At 39.4% G+C, this 20,203-nt stretch overlaps 1 protein-coding gene across 3 annotated transcripts in view; it reads right to left on the bottom strand.

Annotated features, from left to right (window-relative positions):
- The window catches only part of wnk4a (WNK lysine deficient protein kinase 4a), a 75,913-nt gene that overhangs the window by 36,954 nt on the left and 18,756 nt on the right, over positions 1-20,203 (bottom strand). For all 3 annotated transcript variants that reach the window (XM_072561532.1, XM_072561530.1, XM_072561531.1), the window contains exons 2-5: positions 15,285-15,457; positions 14,697-14,917; positions 11,242-11,399; positions 3,748-3,836 (exon numbers count right to left, since the gene is read on the bottom strand). In XM_072561532.1, the coding sequence (XP_072417633.1) occupies positions 3,748-3,836; positions 11,242-11,399; positions 14,697-14,917; positions 15,285-15,457 (641 nt within the window). The remainder of the gene's footprint in view (positions 1-3,747; positions 3,837-11,241; positions 11,400-14,696; positions 14,918-15,284; positions 15,458-20,203) is intronic.

Below are 20,203 nucleotides of genomic sequence, written 5' to 3'. Positions count from 1 at the left end.
CTATGTCACCTTGTGCTAGCTGTCACCATCCGAGGAAAAGGCTGTCACTGTCCACCCTATCTAACCCTCTGATTATCTGATATGTATCAATTAAATCTTCTTTCAACCTTCTTCTCTCGAATGAGAACAGCCTCAAGTCCCTCAACCTTTCCTGATAAGACCTTACCTCCATCCCAGGCAACACCCTAGTATATCTCCTCTGATCCCTTTCCAAAAGCTTCCACATCCTTCCTATAATGCAGTGACCAGAACTGTACACAATATTCCAAGTGCGGCCGCACCAAAGTTTTGTACAGCTGCTGCATGACCTCATGGCTCCAAAATTCAATCCCTTTACCAATAAAAGCTAACACACTGTATGCCTTCTTAACAACCTTATCAACTTTCAGGGTGGCAACTTTCAGGGAACTATGTACATGGACACAGATCTCTTGTTCTTCTACACTACAAAGAATCTTACCATTAACCCAGTACTCTTTATTCCTGTTACTCTTCCAAAGTGAATCAACTCACATTTTTGCCACATTAAACTCCATTTGCCATCTCTCAGCTCAGCTCTGCAGCTTATCTACATCCCTCTGTAACCTGCAACATCCTTCAGCACTATCTACAACTCCACCGACCTTAGTGTCATCCGTAAACTTACTAACCCATCCTTCTACACCCTCAGCTAGGTCATTTACAAAAATGACAAACAGCAGTGGCTCCAAAACAGATCCTTGCGGTACCCCACTAGTAACTGAACACCAGGATGAACATTTTCCATCAATCACTACCCGCTGTTTTTTTCAACTAGCCAATTTCTGATTCAAACTGCTAAATCACCCTTAATCCCATGCCTCCATATTTTGTGCAGTAGCCGATCGTGGGGAACCTTATCAAACGCCTTACTGAAATCCATATACACCACATCAACTGCTTTACCCTCATCATCTGTTTGGTCAACAGCTCAAAAGAACTCAATAACATTTGAGGCATAAACTACCCTTCACAAAACCATGCTGTCTATCCCAAATCAACCTATTCCTCTCTAGATGATTATAAATCCTATCTCTCATAACCTTTTCCAAAACTTTACCCACAACCGAAGTAAGGTGTACTGGTCTATAACCACCTGAAGAAGCAGCGCTCCGAAATCTAGTAGATTAGATTCCCTACAGTGTGGAAACAGGCCCTTTGGCCCAACCAGTCCACACCGACCCTCTGAAGAGTAGCTCACCCAGACCCAGACCCATTTCCCTCCGACTAATGCACCTAACACTATGGGCAAATTAGCATGGCCAATCACCTGACCTGCACATCTTTGGATTGTGGGATGAAGCACATTCACACAGACACGGGGTGAATGTGCAAACTCCACACAGTCAGTCACCCGAGGCTGGAATTGAACCTGGGACCCTGGTGCTATGAGGTAGCAGTGCTAACCACTGAGCCACCGTGCCACCCTTGCAAATAAACCAGTTGGACTATAACTTGGTGTTGTGTGATTTTTAACTTGGTCTGGAATTACCTGAGTTGTCTCTACATCCCTTCTTGAACAAGGGAACAATATTTGCTATCCTCCAGTCTTCTGGTACTATTCTTGTAGACAATGACAACATAAAGATCAATGCCAAAGACTCTGCAATCTCCTCCCTGGCTTCCCAGAGAATCCTAGGATAAATCGCATCTGGTCAGGGGACTTCTGTTTTCACACTCTCCAGAATTGCTAAGCTCCTCCTAGTGAACCTCAATCCTGTCTAGTCTAGTAAACTGGACTCCCATTCACATCCCTTCTCTGCATTCATGATTTGATAACATCCAAAGTTATGCTGTTTAAAAAAGGTCAAGAGCAGTAGATGAATGGGAACGTTGCTATCTGCAAGTTCCCCTCCAAGCCACACACCATCCTGACTTGAAACTATACACCTGATCTGTTGTTTGGTCAAAATCCAGGAACTCCTTCCTTAACAGTACTGCGAGTGTCCATACACCTCAAGGCCTGCAGTAATTGAAGAAGGCTATTATCTTCTCCAGGCTAACCTAGTCAGTAATGTACACATCCTACAACTAATTTAAAAATACTATGGCCATACAGCAAACAATATCTGTTGGGGAGAGGATAGCGCCATAGAATCACTACAGTCTGGAAACAGGCCATTTGGCCCAAGTCCAACTGTCCCTTAGAAGAAATATCTCACCCCAACCCATTTCCCTACCCTACTACTTTACATTTCCCCTGACGAATGCACCTAACCTATACATCCCAGAACACTATGGACAATTTAGCATGGCCAATAGTACCTAACTTGCACATCTTTGGACTGTGGGAGGAAACCGGAGCAACAGGAAAAAACCCACACAGACACGGGGAGAATATGCAAAATCCACACAGAAGTCTCCAGAGGCTGGAATTGAACCCAGGCAGCAGTGCTAACCACTGAGCCACCATGCCACACAAATGTGGTTGTTGTTTTCAGTGATGGCATGTGTTGCCAAGCTATTAAAGATTAGAAGTCTTTTATCAAGCAGTTATAATAGCAAAGTGCGGTTTTGGCATGGAAGACAGAAATGCTGCTTTTCATAGAACACCTGGTTTCTTAGAATTGCAGTCAGAATGAATTAGTACACAGTGCAGAGTTTAGCGTGTTCCAACTGCCTATATGTCAAGTGGGGTGGCAGGTGGGATTCAGGCACAATCATTTTAAAATGGTGGACATGTTCTCTTGCTGCAAGACATGGAAAAATACAACTGTGCAGTACACAACTTCTGGTGGTGAATGGCCACTCCATCTCTAATACTGCAGCAAGTGTAGAGGAATTAAGAGTCAGAAATGTACCACCTGCCAGAATAGTGTAAGTAAATAAACTGACATCCAGGACCCATGTCTGAAACAGTTGAAAATGGTACTTAATGGCTGCTTTAAGTCCTCTCTGCAAAACCTTTTTTGGTTTTGGAGTGAATACAGCTACAGTATAAAGGCCTTTGCCTATATCTAAACTACACAGATTGCTGCCAGGCTAGTATCCTTCCCAATCCCCAGTATATTCCAAACCTGTGACCCCTACTACCTAGAAGGTCAAAAGCAGCAGATATATGGTAACACTTGCAAATTCCTTTCCAAGCCACTCACCATCATGACTTGGAAGTTTGCAGTCATTCCTTCATTGTCACTGGATCATAATTCTGGAATTCCATTCCTAACAGTAACTGTGGGTGTTACTATATCACACAGTTTTCAATCTGCCTGCCCTACCTTTTCCAACAGTTCGATTACACTACCCTACTAGATCACCCTCCTGTCCTGATGCCATCTCAGCATCTGATCTTTATTTCCTTATAATGGGCAAGCAGACACCTGTTACGTTGTGTAGCTCAATCATTTTGTGGCCCAAAGTTCAATATCACATGCACCACGATACACTGTGGGTGTACCCAGTCAGTGGGGCGAATCTATTTACAAAACTATTGTGATAGTTAAAAGATTAATTTGTTTAAAAATCTTGCATAATAATCATGTAACAACTCATTGAGAAGTAATCAAATTAAATATTGACATTTAGAAGTATTAAGTACCAACCAGAAACAGCCTGAAGTATCTATATAAGTACCAATATAAAGTTGTTACACCTGACTTTCAGTGTCAAGCAATTAAAAAACTGTCCACATCCTAGCTGGTCATATGGGACTGATAGAGTTCATCGATGATCCATATCTAACTGTATGGTCAATCTATGTCACTACACAAACAACGATCAGATTCTTACCTCTCATCTTTATTTTGGCGTATACATCCTTCAATAATCTCTTTCAGCTCTGGGACTTTTACTTTGTTAAAGCTGGCTGGCTTAACACCCTACAGGGGAAAAAAAAAGAATACCATGCAGTAGCCTTTAGTCTAATGCAAAGTGCAATCAAGTGTGTAAAATGTTATGTGTAGTAATGATTAACTGGCTAACTTTTTTTATGGTATGCATTGAATTACATCTCAGAGGAAAAAAAAGTAAACAAGTTTAATAACTTTACAATTAAAGTCATAATCTATTCTCACAACTTTATTTGTGTTTACAATACCTCATTATCAGAGGTAAGAACATTTAAATTATTTCCCTGCACTTCTTATAAACTACATGGTGAAAGTGAGCAATTTACTGTTGTGTCCAGACACCACGTACTGATTAACTGAAATAAAATTCCAAAATGGACAAAAGTTTGGTTTGAATGGAAAATTACGTACTTACTTGCAGATTTGTCTTTTTATGTGGTTACATATAATTTAGCAGGTTATTGCTTAAAAAGGCACAAACCTGATGAAGCTGCCAGGCAAGAAACTTAAAACAGGAGCTGCCTACTACCAAGTGTTACTGCCACACTATCTAAAAATGCTGAAACAAGTGTCACCCTCAGTGTAAACCAGCATAATTCTGCAAATCATCAGGTGTAAAACCAGGACTAAACTCTTTACGCAGTCTCAGTTTCACCAGTCAGTCAAATGGAAATGAGCAATTATGTAACCTCCAAAATTTTCCTACAGACTAATCTAATCAAAAAGGATCATGGAAATGGGCTACAGTTACACTGTTTATTGCATATCAATGTTCATTTATTCCAGTCTGAGCCAGTGCTGGTGGCTTTTAAGAAAATTAAATTGGTCCTAACTGCCTTTGCTTCTCAATAACTCAGACCATATAACACAAGTACAAATCTTGAAGGTCAAAGATGTATAATCAGATTAGCATTGAAACAGTTCAGCATCATTAACTAGCGGTACTTTGACTTTGGCCATATACCAGAATCTTGAAACATCTTTGTACAAATACACAGAACAACACCACAAAAAATATTGGACCAAAACATCACTATGTTGCTGAATTAATTGATCCAGAAAACACACTCAGATTCACATGACCCCCTTCCCTCAAAGTGCATATTGTATAGTCAGAAAAAAGATCATAGGCAGACTTCAAAAAGTGTTCCTTTTATTCTCAAATGAACAACAGATGTTATCAGCAAAGCTGTGCTTCCCAGATGTGTCCATACCAATCCTAACTATTGAACTGATAGTTTTTGAAGACTTTCAAAAGACATTTTTTGCAGGGATCAAAAACAGTTAACAATATTTAACCAGATAGATCTTTCTCAGTTGTCCTAGTGTGCTATTCTGAAGTCATTATCCATATCTCAACGGTCCAGTTAACCAAAACTGATCATTGCAGTGGAAATCCTTTCAACAGGAAGTACAAAAATATAAAGCTGGTATCTCCACAGACCAAGAAATTGAGTATCAATTTTTGGCTCATTAATTAATTTCTTTAATCACAGTATTATTGTCTCTCAGAGATTATGGTACATTGCCATAAAGAGGAATGACATAGGATTGAGAGATAATTAGCCTACATTTGAATAATAGCATGACGTATAATTAGCACCTTCAATAATGTTTAGTGTAACTTTCTAAGTGTCTCAGTTTAAGGATCCAATGAGGCCCCAATTTAAGGATACGAGGTAGGTCATTTTGGACTGAGATGAGGAGAAATTTCTTCACCCAAAAAGAGTGGTGAACCTGTGGTTGCTCTGCCAGAGTAAGGGGTGGAGGCCAAAACATTGAATTTCAAGAAGGAGTTTGATATAGTTCTTAAAGCTAAAGGGTTCAAAGGGAGAGGACAGAAAGTGCAAACATTGTGCTAAATTGGATGATCACCTGCGATCACACTGTATGGTGGAGCAGACTCAAAGGGCATAATGGCCTACTCCTATTTTCTATGTTTCTTTTTAAATTTTATAAAGCAGCACTTCATGAAGATTGCTGTGAATAAATTCCAAAAATTAACACCATGCTGCACATCATAACACTCATCAGAATTGCCTTTAATAATATCAAGGGTTCAATTGTTACTCAGACTTCGTATAAAAGCTGGAAAGGTATCGATTGAATTCTACTTGTCACCTGGATGAAATAACTGAGCCCTCATGTCTGGCCTAAAAATCATCAAGGCTGGAGTATAGGGAAAATAAAGTAACAAAGCTTGAATCAGAAAAATGAGGAAATGTCGATTTTCTTTTTTTTTGTTCTCGGTTCATTTTGTGACTCTTAAGCAGCCCTGGCACAATTTGATAATAATTGTTATAGATAATCTGCAGCAGCCACACTTTTGTGAACATTTAGAGCATTTGAGAGATCGATCTTAGGAGCAGACCAGCAACTTACTCCTTGACCCACCCAACCAAGAGGTTACATTGTCTGTTTTCCCTTTTCTAATAAGACCAACTTTAACTTTGGGCAGAAGTTTAACTGTCTACATCCTCTTCAATGCCTTTTCCCTGCACCATCATCCTAAAACATGAGAGGTAACTGGTGACAGGGGCGAGTATGGTATGTGGTAGGTTCTTTTCCTGAAGGGCATTATGTATATTCAACATACACAGCCCATATGCACAACACTGCAATTTTCTAAATTCAACACTATGTGCCAGTTGCACGTCAAATCCCTGATGCATTAAATGGATTGGGAATAATTGAGCATCATCTGCGGTCCTGAAGTAAGTTATCATTGGCAAATTTGCAGACCATTCCCTAACATATACTTAGATCATCAATAAAACTGGTAAAAAGCAATGGTCTCAATAATAATTCCCGTAGGGTCGAGATTAGAGTGGTGCTGGAAAAGCACAGCAGGTCAGGCAGCATCTGAGGAGCAGGGGAAAAAAAAACATAAATCGACGTTTCGGTTAAAAGCCCTTCATCAGGAATAATAATTCCTGTAGGACACCTTTGGTAACTGGTTGCTCTTCTATCTAAACCTACCCATGACCATTTTATGTTTACAGTGTTTTATTCCATTCTCAATCTAGCACAGTACATTGCCAGCAATAACGGAGCTTCCAGACTTGCTGAAAAGTCTCTTATGCTGTACTTTATAAAAGCTTTTAGATAAACAATGACATCCTGTCATAATTCACTATTTTGGTGCCCTCTTCAACAACACACCAAAATTAGTCAGACAACATTCCCTTTCACTGAAGCCACACTAACTGTTCTTGTTCTGACCTTCTCAGCAATCACATAATGCATTAAATAATTAGCCCCTCAGGCGTCCTCTCATTGCTAATATCAAGCGAATGGTTATACAGATCCATCTAACTTAATATTTTTTAAAGATGAGAACTACATTAGTCTCTTTCCAGTTTGAAACAACAGTCACTGGCTCTTATGAACTATTAAAAACATGAGCAAGAAGCTTGTATGGCCCAAATCTCATCTCATTTCCCCAAGAACCTTAGGATTTATATAGTCTGGGGACCAACTGCCCCATTTATACGGAGATCTTTCTAAAAAGTACCATCTTGATTTTGCTCAATTTAATTCAATTGCTTACAAATGTGACCTGAATGGGAATGCCATCTTTGTTTAATAAACGCCTTTCCTTTTCCTGTACACTTCAAAGCTCGCAATTTTCTTTGGTTTATGGAATGTCTGAATGGTCAACTAACAAGAGAATGCTTGGCTTGAAATCATTAATAATGTAGCATGGATATCTTTCCATTCTGTTACAGAAAGCATGTGTTAACATTTACCTGTTATTGTTAACAATACAGCTAAACTTGCTGAAAGTGAATTCATTTTCAGCCAGAGTGAAATAACCGACTTGTTTAGTGTTACTTACTCAAAAGGTTCATAATTGAATAAGTAATTAAACTAGTTGTTAGAATATAGTCTCTCACTCCAAATATTTAATGGAGGCCAAACCTTCAGTGAAGTAGTAAAAGAGTGCCTCTTATTTACAGGTAATTATTTTGAATGAGACAGGATAGAACCAGGATAACTAAATAACAATTCTAGCTTTTTCTAAGATGTCCACATACCTCCTGAAATCTTAGCATGTCTTAATAATGCATTTCTCATCTACTTGGGATTATCACTGCATTGATCACAGGGACCCAGTACTTAGTTTCTGCTGATGAGTGACAATAAGTGTTTGGAGGTCAGGAATAAATTCCCACGGACAACTCCTAAAGTTCACTTAAGATGGTTTTTGGGACTTAACTACATAACAGACACAAAAAGTTGACTGCTTGGTTAGGAGCTGTTCAAAATGGAATGGCTTGAGCACTAAAATGGTCTGGAGATAGATGCAGAGATGTGTACGGGAGGGGAGTAGGATGATCTGCTCAGTGCATGTTCTTTCAAAATAAGAATGGAGTCTGCCTATAGGACTAACAATGCCAACCCTTCATTTCAGCCTGCTCCTGCCTCAGAACTGATTTTTCCCTAATTTGATTCTGGTTTCTTTCTCTCTATGTCCAGTCGCTTCACACTTCCATCTGTAAATCTTCCAACTGCACTGGCGCCATTTCTAGTTCTTATCTGAACTGGAAATTTTAAAAATGAACTTTGCTTCTGATTTCCACCCTCTTGTGTTCACAAGATCCATCTCAGAATATTCCTTTCTCTTTGTTTCCACTTCTGAGGGTGGGTTGTCTCCTGAACAATTCCTTCAAGGCCTTAATTCAATTATACCAAATTCTCTCTCTCCATCACATCTGTTCTGATAATACTACCTTCCATATAAGTGTTCCTGATTCAACGAGCGTTCTCATTCCCAAGGATTCTCCTTCAATGTGACTGACAGGGATCTCTGATCGTGTCCATTCCAGCACTCTCCCTTATGCTTTTACCCGTTCCCCTTCTCATAAACCTTTCCTGAGTGTTCCCTGTTTTCAATGCCCACCCACCATCAGCTCCTACATTCAATGGGACTGCTGCCATTTCCACTTCCTCCAGCTTGATGCCACTCCCAAACACATGGTCACCTCCCCTGATTCAGCATTCTGGAAGGTCCATTTCCACTGCAACATTCTGGTCCAAGAAATCCACTATTTCCAACTGCACCATCCATACACAGAAGTGGAGGTGCAAAACCTACCATTGTTCCTCCTCCCTTTTCCATTATCCAGACCCCAAACCCTCCTCCTAGATAATATAGGAATGTACTTGTATTTCTTTCAATTTATATGCTGTGATAAGTGTTCATTGCCTCTTGTATTTGGGGAGGCCAAACACAGATTGACTGGACTTTGTAGCACATTTCTGGTCAAAACAACACATCTCTGGGCACGTGTCATCTGCAAAATTAATAATTTACCCGACTCCAACTTTTCTATCCATGACCCTCCCGACTATTCCTCAAGTTTACTTGAGCTTTATGGAACACCATCTCCTCTTTTGAGTAAGTATTTTATGGCCTTCTGAACTCAGCATTAAATTCAACAACTTCTGATCATAATGTCACTAATGTTTCAACAACTGACAGTGTCAATTCTTCTATACACATTCACACCTCCTCTAAAGCATTTGTGTCCATACTTCTCACATTACCACTGCCTTTTTCTTTGAGCCTTGGTTATTGAATCTCTACTGCTTCCCACCTTTTGTAACCGTCACTCTACCTCTCCCATTTCCCTGTCACTGAATTTGCTCAAAATTTCATCACATCTTTACCTTGTTCCAGTTCTAATGAAATTCAACTAAAACATTTACTCTGATTATCTCTACATAAGTGCTGCTTGACATGCTCTATACTAGCAGCATTCTGTTTCTATTTTACTTTACTCTTAAGAACATAGGAGCCAGAAGTAGGCCATTCAGCCCTTCAAGCCTGCAACGGCATTCAATGAGACCTTATCTGATCTGTCTCAGACCTCAATTCTCCTTCATTCATTATCTCAGAGCAAAGCAATTCCTTCACATCCCAATGATCTGATGTGCTTTCATGTTTTTTTAAAATCACTTTTGGATCTTGGGTGTTGCTGGCTGGGCCAGCATGTACTATCCATCCCTTGTTGCCTTTGAGAAGGTGGTAGTGAGCAGTCTTCTTGAACTGCTACAGGTTGACCCACAATGCTGTTGGGAGGGAAATCCAGGATTTTGACCAAGCAACAGTGAGGGAATGTGATGCATTTCCCAGTCAGGATGTTGAGTGGCTTGGAGAGGAACTTGCAGTGGTGGTGTTCCCAAGTATTTGCTGCCTTTCTCCATCCACGTGGAAGTGGTCTTGGGTTTGGAAGCTGCTGTCTTAGGAGTCTTGATGGCTTTCTGCAGTGCATCTTGTAGGTAGTACACACTACTGCTACTGGAGTGTTGATGGTGGAGAGAGTGGATGCTTGTGGATGTGGTGCCAATCAAGTGGGCTGCATTGTCCTGGATGATGTCAAGTTTCTTGAGTGTTGTTGGAGCTGCACCCATCCAGCTAATTGGAGGCTATTCCATTAAACTCCTGACTACTGCCTTGTAGACAGTGGACAAGCTTTCAGGAATCAGGTGGTGAGTTACTCGCCGCATTATTCCTAGCTTCTGACCTGCTCTTGTAGCCACAGTATTCATATGGCGAGTCCAGTGAGTTTCTGGCCAATGGTAACCTCAAGAACGTTGATAGAGGAGGAATTTAGTGATGGTAACACTACGGAATGTCAAGGTTAGATTGTTGCTTTTGGAGGTGGTCATTGCCTGACATTTGTGTGGCACGAATGTTACTTGCCACTGATCAGCCCAAGCCTGGATATTGTTCAGATCTTGTAATATTTGAATATGGACTGCTGCTCACAAACAGTACTGAACATTATGCAATCATTGGCAAACATTCCTGCTTCTGACCTGATGATGGAAGGCAGGCCATTAATGAAGCAGCTGAAAATGACTGAGCTTAGAACACTACCTTGAGGAACTCCTGCAGAGATGTCCTGGAGCTGAGTTGACTGACTTCCAACAACGACAAAATCTTCATATGTGCCAGATATGACTCAAACCAGTGGAGGGTTTATCTATTGATTCCAGTTTTGCTAGGATTCCTTGAAGCTGCACTTTGTCGAATGCAAGGGCTGTTATTCTCACCTCACCTCTGGAGTTCAGATCTTCTGACTATGTCTGAATCAGAGCTGTAATGAGCTCAGGAGTTGAATGGCCTTGGTGGAACCCAAACTGGTCATCACTGAGCAGCTTATTGCTGAGCACCTGCCATCACTGATGATTGAGTATACTGTGGGGGGGCTGATATTCTGAAATGATTAGCCTGGCTTGGATTTGTCATGGTTTTTATGTACAGGTGTACTACTATTGCAAAGGCTTTTTCCTAATTTTGTGGAGGATAGGATTATATGTTTTGAAATATCATTAAATATCATAGTTTTATATTGTAATATGGTTTCCTTTCGGGAATGTTATTCTTAATTTCATGAAACTGAAAACCAAATACATTTCAACTTACACTTGTCACTTTGCGATATATCTGGGCTGCATTATGGCACTCTGAATATGGATATTCTGAGGTGGCCATTTCCAACAAACACATGCCAAAGGCATAAACATCAACAGATTCATCATACTTTTCTTCATACATCTCAGGAGCCATAAATTCTGGAGTACCTAAAACAAAGAAAGATCGGGTTTGTGTTATAATGCAAACTTGTGGTTTAATACTTTTATGTTTTCTTTTAAATATCTAAATTAACACAAATTACCAAATCTCTAGGTTAATATCAGTATCTATGGTCTTCCTAAGAGCTCCACAACTTAAGGTTTAATTTCACCAGGGAGGTACCCAACTGAGTAGCTGAAACTTCCAAAAATGTAAGCATTGAATTAATTTTTTTTTTAAAACAAGTTTTTTTGTCGCTAGCTTATCTTTTAGTGCTAATTATCTTTTTCCTCTCACCTTCTGACTGTTCTGCTAACTTATGCTTTCTTTCTCGGAAGACAAATGGCTATTCTGATTATTTCAATTTTCTCTTTTTCCTTTTTCCTGGCTATCGCTCTCCATTTCCAACATTCACTGCTACTTGGTGACCTTTCAAATCTATTGTTTCTCTTTGATTTTCCAGCCATTCAAGGAAGGAAAAAAACACTTGCATTATATAGTACCTTTCAAGACCACCAGACATCTTAAAGCAATAACTTTTGAGGTATAGACACTGTTGGAATTATGGAAAACTGCAACTAATCCTATGCATACCAACCTCTCACATACAGGAACAATAATGATCAGATAGTCTATTTTTGCGATGTTGACTGGGAGATAAATATTATTCAGGGCACCATAAATTACTCCAATGCTCTTTTTCAAAACACACATGGGATCTTTTGCATCCACTTGTGATAATACTACAGCTTTAAGAGGTGTATGTTGCCCTCGTTTCTTTTATGACGAAAGTTGACACAGAGGTGGTGAGTGGTATGCTCAAAGCCAATAACCTCAACAGCTTGAGGGGTCTTGGGGATTTTTTTTAAAAAAAGGGTTGAAACAATAGAACAGCGTGAACGGGTGGGGTCAAGCTCCCACAGAATGTGGGTCTTTAGATGTAGCTTTCTGCAGTTGCAGGGGTCTTGACGCTAGATGTGGAAGCTTTTATTCTTTTCTTTCTTAAAGCTAAAAAGCTGTGTATCTCTTCCTTCTGCTAGAATTGCATGTGAGACAACCTATTTTACGGAATTTGCCTTTGCCAAGTGTATGTTACTATGCTGGAACAGTTAATTCGCAGTTTATATATAAATTTCAATAGAGTTATAGTTATAATTATTTTCTTTTTATTTTATCTGTGTTTAACTGCGGTGTAAAAATAAAATGCGTTTTGCTTAGAGTCAAACAGTTTGATTAATCAAATTACATCTGGAATGCAACACTTTATACTTACATTTAAAATAAGAAAAAGTTAGGGTCTGGGCTAGCTTATTATTATATTTTGAAGGGGTTACATGTGGTCCATAAGACATGAGCTGGATTTGGCTCAGCTTAACAGCTCATGCAAGAGCCAGTACCTCTGACACTGCAGCAGTCTCCCACTGCTACAGTGGAGTGGCCTGCTTGGAAGAAGTCACAACCTTCTGATTCAGACACAAGAGCACTATCTCCTGAGCTACAGTTGGTCACTATGGAATATGTCCCTCTGTCTTGGTTCGTGATGTTTCTACATTGTTCTTAGTAAAAGTGACAGGAGTTGTTATGCACATTCCTTAGCAGTAGATTAAACATTTATGGAACCATATGCACGTGTTGACCTTTACTGAGGAGCATGTGCAATAATTTAACACATTTGGCTCGAGTACAGCCTACTTGCATCTGAATGTTTCTTTGTTTCCACACCAAATCCTGCCTCATGCAGGATTATGTATTAATTCCAAGAAACTTAATACTCTTCTAGATTCTGTAGAGCAAACACCAAATACTAAGTGCTCCAAATTGGAGTTTTAATTCCAGCCTAATTAAGCATTTTCTACTGCACGAGAGTGATGTTAGTGCTTTGCAACATGTTTTCCAATCAGTAACGCATTTTTTAGACTCATTTAAAAATAGAGTCTATGACATTGGATTTCTGATGATGTTGTGCATTGTAGATATTTCCCAGTACAATATTATAGTAGTTGAAAGAAAGCACACGCAATTTTTAATGGTGAAGTCAGTTCCTATGATCCTATGCCCATTAATCCAAATGCTTGCACATTAAAAGTAATCATTCAACGTCACTAAGCGCTGAATTATGAGGAACTCGACTAAAAGGATTATGTCCAATCATTTTTTTAGTATTTTCTTTTCAGTTTACCTTGCTTTCTTGAGGTTTTTTTTACTTCCTATTGTTCTGATTGAGACGGTCAGATAACACTTTGGGGATTCTCCAGGAAGCGACTTTTTTTTGCCACTAGTAAGAATATTGCAATGTGCTTCTTCTTCGGAATCTCAAATCCTTGTGATTTTTAGAAAACAACAATGAGAGGCACCAATCAAGCTGCACCAACAGTATCCTGTGCCCACCTGTTAGTAGTTTTTTAAAATCTGGATCTGGAGACAGCCAGGTGCAGATAATTAGTGAAGGCTCCAGTTCCAAACAAATTGTAAACTGAATGGCACAGGTACTCTGTCACCTTCATTGTGTGACTGAATGAATCTGCAAATGTATTCAACCATTCCAGTGATCTCTAGCCAAGAGAAAGCAGCATCAGAAGCTTCAGGTTAACCCATGGCCAGGTACAAATTGGTTTGATGTGCGGGAAAGTTACCTGCAGGTGATGTACACCACTGGGCTGGTACAGGGAACTAAAACTACAACCTCAGGTTTATTTCCACACTCCCTTTCAGGGCCGTCATCTTCCCAATTATCTCATGCAACACTGGAACCACATCTTCAAATCTCAAAAGGAGGGCAAGGCCCCAAAAATACACATCACTTGCTCTTACACTATTTAGTATGGGTTTCCTTCATTTTTGGCTGTCACTTCTTTCCTGTCATCCACTTCAGAGGAGGCAAGGGCTGCTGAACCTTGAAATATTCCTTGAGGTAGAGTAAGTAATTTTTATTGTGTAAGGAGAAACCTGAAAGTTCCAATCTGATTTTTCGATGTTGCTTGGGAGGATGCCATGTATTTACCCTCCATTGACAGCATTCAGAATTTCTTTCTCAGTTGTGTCCTGGCTTAGATGAAATGCTAACAATGTATTCTGACCCCAAACTTAAATAGGGTTCTTTTACTTTCTAACTAATATTTTCATATCACATTTCTCAGTGTTACTGTTCTTTGATACAAATTACCAAATCTGAGCCAATTAATTGTTGGAGGGAGATTTAGTACTTTGGGCCACATTGAACAAGTGGGATTTACTGAAACTAATTTCTACTACGATACATGTTCATATGATTAATAAAGGCATACAAGATCTTAAATTGTGTTTACCTATTACACTTTTTGCAAATGATGCACTTTTTAGTGTTGCAAGACCAAGGTCACCGATCTTTACAGAGCCAGTTGGTCCTGTAATGAAGATATTATCGCATTTCAGGTCACGGTGGATGATAGGAGGGGACCGTGTATGAAGGAACTGTAGGCCCTTCAGAATCTGTCTGCTCCATCTCTGCAGAACCTTATTCTTCATTGCTTTAAACCGCTTTAGGTACCTAAAGATAAAAGCAGTTGAATAACACAGCAGCCTCAGTAGCAAACCTTGCATTTCTAATTGCTATGGTTGTTACACAGTGCCAGCTTGCTGTTGCATTGTGTTAAACACTGCAAATCCACTAAATATCACTTTACATCACATCAAACGGTCACAAGGGATTAAAGGGAGATGTGAATGGCTGGATATGGGGCTAGGGTCTCAGCTTTGGAATTTTTTCAAGCATGGATCCATCACTCCTACATAACTGTCAGCTCTCATGCATCTTTTCTCCAGGGCACATTCCATTTTGATCATCATTCCATTCACTGCACTTTGTCTAAGAAGTAAATCAGCTGGATCGAAAATGCTGTTACCTCGTTACTTACGTTTTGAGTGTCCCTGATGTCATCAGTTCAGTCACCAGCACAATACATTTGTGACCTTTCACTGAACATTTAAAGGAATCATAGAAACGCACTATGTTGGGGTGTTGTAATCCTTTCAGCATCTCCACCTCTTCACTGAACCTCTGCCTCTCTGCCTTTGATAATTTGCGAGTCTGTGAGAAGACAAAGGCGGATGTAAAATGCAAACATCCACATTCAGCAAAAATCTAGGACAGAAACAACTATCAACATTTTTGCATGGCATGTCACAGTGATAATAAATCCCAGCACCACAAGGGAGTAAATGCCTTCAGTAAAATATTTGGAACTTGATAGAAACATATTTCCGGTCCATGTGTACTGTATTTTCTTGAATGCAAGCAGCCAGCAATATATCTCAAAACTGTAAAACTACTTGCCAAGTCCCCAAATAGAGCACGACTAATTCATTCAGACCTTGTTTGGAGTTTTCTATTAAGGACAAGGTTTCCCATTTGAAAATATTTTACTTCACATCTCCTTTCATTGGGATTGCAGTACAATGACCATTACTTAGACTTCTGTCACTGCTGCTGTGAAATCTGCTGCTAAAATATACAAAACCATCACCCAGGGACACTTTCCCTCATAGTATTACTTGCCTGTGGGCAGATACTTTGATTATAATCTGCAACTCGCACAATTCACGTGACTAAGGTTGAACGAACAAATAGAAATTACAGTTGAACTTTCAAGCTGGTCACACAGCATAATGGATAATAATCCCTTGCTAAACAATTCCTCCCACAAACAATATGTAGGACACTACATAGATCTTAAATTTGAATGTAATTAAACAACGTTTGGTCTGGTCCTTTAGCACATTCTCATTTTTGTTTTGAATTTGATTACATTCCTCTGTCAATTTGGTGTCATCTGCAAACTTACAAATTATCCTCCCAGTAACACTGTCCAGGCCATTAAAAAGACCTTGAACACTTGGGTGGTACCACTTTTGGAAAGTCTCCAAATTGAACACTGTGCCATCCACAATGATGGGCTATGGTACTGGATCCAATTCCTGATGCAGCATTTCAAATTTCCATTGATACCAGAATGTCCCTACTTGTGAAGTAACCAAGTATGAGAAGCTTATCAAACTTCTTCCGTAACTTCAGGTAGACAATGGCCACTGGATTTCCTTCATCCACAATCCTAGTCATTTCCACAATGAAATCAATCATATTGTTAAGCCTGACCATTTTCTTGGAAGCCACTCATGAATTTCTAATGCACCTCTCCCGTCTCCCACTGATTGTAAAGGCAGCTCTTATAATGTCCCTTATAATGTTTTCTAGACAATGGCCGGCAAGCAGAGAATTCTTTGAGTCTGATTTACCTTCTTTATTTTTGAAAATATATGAGTGACACAAACTAGCTTCTTGCATACAGGAAACTTGGTTACAAACTATAGGCGTGGACTCACAGAGCACTTGTCCCATGTCTGTATGGATACTGTTCAGAATTAGATAATAGATATTCCTCAACTGAATCCTCTACAGATTAATGCAAAAAGACATTTAGAAGCTCTGCTGTAAACTGAATCTGTTCTCTCCATGTACGGAATGCACTGCTAGAAGTCTGGTGAAGGCAGATTCGATTTGGATAGAAATAATGTCCAAAAGGGGTGGTGGAGAGAGCAGGAGATGGGCACTAGGAATGATGCTATTTGAAGAGCCTGTGCAGGCACTTTGGATCAAAGGATTTCTTCCTGCACTATATCACTTCTATGCTTCTGTCATTGATTCATTCTATGGGATCTTTCTGCACCCCTATATTAATGAACTTCTGACTGAGCTGAAAACGACTGCTGAAACCACCACAATTACACACCTCTTGTGTTTTCCACACATCTTTTGGCTAATCCTTTTACTGTTTTTATCTCCATTCATTGCAAATGATATCATTCCACTGGTCTCCTGAATGTTAAATGCCATAGGTTGGTAGGATGCGCCCTGCTTCAATCAAATTTGTCAGTAAATAAACATATGGAATATCAAGTGTACCTTCCCCAGCCAGCCATTCTGTGGTACACCACAGTTGTCACATCAGTCATCATAAATGTTATTTAGAAAACAATGTTCAAGTGGAGATGTTATTAAAAAATCTAGCTGGTTTGACTTGATAGCTTTTCCTGGCACAGATACCAAATATACAGAGAACTCTACTTTTTTGGAATGTTTTCACATTTTTGGCTTTTGCAAATATTCCTGTGAAGCCAACTACGCATATGGAAATGGCATTTACTATTCCCCAGTAGTAAGGGGCAAGCTGATTTATGCTGGAATGACAAGGCAAGGCAATTGTTTTCTTGACTCCTTCTGAATGGAGACACACTTTGCCAAAACAAAAAATTGTTGACATTCTGTCTATATCAACTTTTTCACTTGCGGGATTAAAGCTATGTATAGGGCTGGTGCTAAGGGTTTACAGATCCTGGAAAAGGCTTTTTTTTTTAGGGGCCCTTACCATGTATATAACAGAAAACAAATCAGCTTCACAAATCTGTTGCAGACACAATGAAGCAATACAATAGCATTGTAATGTGACTCTTCATGTCCCCATGCCATCCAGGTCAAAAAAATACAGAAAACAAACCAGTCCAGCTTTAAGTCTTTCCTGACCCTAACCAAACACTGGCAAGGAGTTGAGATACAGACTGCTATTCACTAGGTCCTTGGTACTCGCACTCACTCAAACCAGTCTATTCAAACCCACACTGGTTTGTCAGCACAAAACATAAAATGGGTAACTTTCACTACAGTCTGGTAAACACTGCAGAGAGTCCTTGAACTGGTAGCTATAAACACACCAGCTGGACCCTACATCTTTTTTATGATCTGTTTTTGAAAAGTGGAAATTTCTTAAGCAGTTCAGGTTTCTCATTTCAGGTATGCCAATAGCCACTTTCAGGACCACCTATATTTTTCAGATCTGGGTATTCCTGCCATTGAATAAGGCAATGGTTCTGAAAGAGTTAATGTTAAAGTTGCATTAATTTTATGTGGTCACACAGTTTTTGTGTGGAGAATCAAGCGTTCTTATGAATGGTCTCAATGGAGACAGATACGTCATCTTGGCTCTTGATGGTTGTAATTACACCTGACCAGTAATGGCTTTTTTTTAAAAACCAATTTCTATCATGCAATAAATTGTACCCTGTTATGCAAAAGTAAAAGTTCCTCTTCTTGTTATAACTTGTGGTGGTTCATCCTCTATCACTGACAATTCAACTCAGGGTAGGCAGGAAAACTGTACTGCTCTTTTCACAAAGTGGTATTGTCTCTATTTCTGAGCCAGGAGTCCAGGTTCAAGTCTCACCTGCTCCAGAAGTGTGCAATAACATCTCTAATCAGGTTGATTAGAAAATATCTACCAGTGCACCCAGTCAATAAGATCATGGCTGAGGAACTTGCAAGTTTCCCCTTTGTTATGCAAGTTTCCACTGGTCATCGATTTGCATTTTTGTTACAATGGCTCATCCAGGGCTGTTTAAACAAATTCTGTTGGCTTGAAAGAGTAGAAAGGAAAATTATAGTGCAATTTTCACACAATGTTAGTTTGCCTATCTCTGGGCCAAAAAGCTGTAGATTGTTGTCCCATCTGCTCTAGCGGTGTGTCACAAGGCGATTAAAAAAAAGTATCTAGAAAAATAAATTGGGGGCAATGAAGCACCCCAACTACAAGCTGCCCGAGGTTGATACCCAGCACAACACTCAGCTCTGTCACTTTCCAAGCCACTCTCCTTCAAAACGGTTGGATCTGCAAAACAGATTTGTTATTTTGTGACTGCCAAAATGTTTTTTTTAAGTAGTCTGTGCAACACAACAATCTGCTTCCTATCATTTTCAGTCACGTCATCTTTGGAAGATGTTGATGTTCTTATCAAAGTGATTGTCTGTACAGAAATAATGGGTATTCAAAACTACATGTATTTAGCACATCAATATGTTTGCCTAACATATTATGTTTCAGGTGTAATCAGACACTATTTAAATGATTAACAATGTGTACAATAGTTCTTATCAAAGAAATTATTTGAATGAGGTAAATCTACGTTGGCTCTGGTTTTATAGGCGATAGTTTGAAGGACAATGTAAGAGCAGTCGAGAATGCACTGCAGAATTTAAAACTTATTAATGAAATCAAAATCTAAACACTCAGCCCGATACTGTGCCCTTTAATGTTTAAAAAGGGAGCGAAATTTTGATGTAAATGTGACACCAGTTGCCATGTTTGACAAGACAACAATGATTTTACACGATGTAAGGTTGTGGAAAAATGGCTCCTTTAAATGAGCTACTTCACTGTAAAATGCATCCCTTCTTCCGATAAGAGAAACAAAAGTGATCATTTTTATCACGTATATGAATTAAAAGAAAGATAGCCAGGATGACAATAACTAGAAAAGTTCACCAAAGCACCAAAATGCTATAAATGTCCAAAACATAAAAGTGCGTGCAAAACGCACTAAATGATATCAACAAATTGAATTTTTGTAGCTCTTTTGATGTGTTGCAAAAGCCAAGGTGCATGACAACATTTGACACGGAGTCACACACAAAGGAAAATTAGGCAACTTCAATGTGGTAGATTACAAGGGCAAAATGAGGTAGATTAAAGAAGCAAAATGAGGTAGAGAGGATTAGTGAGAAAATTCCAGATTGCAGACCTTGATATCAGAAGGCATGGCCAATGGAAAAATGGTTAAAATTGGGTATTTTTAAAAAAATTCATTTGTGGGATGTGGGCATCGCTGAACGGGCCAGTCCTGATTGTCCAGCTGCAACTACAGAGAGTTCCCGTTAAGAGTTAACCACACTGCTGTGAGTCTGGAATTACATGTAGGCCAGACCAGGAAAGGATGGCAGATTTTATTC

Source organism: Chiloscyllium punctatum, chromosome 42 (genome assembly GCF_047496795.1).
Source record: "Chiloscyllium punctatum isolate Juve2018m chromosome 42, sChiPun1.3, whole genome shotgun sequence".
NCBI classification, from domain to species: Eukaryota; Metazoa; Chordata; class Chondrichthyes; order Orectolobiformes; family Hemiscylliidae; genus Chiloscyllium; species Chiloscyllium punctatum.
Note: the sequence above shows the minus strand (reverse complement) of the source record. Positions and strands in the feature narration are given on the sequence as shown.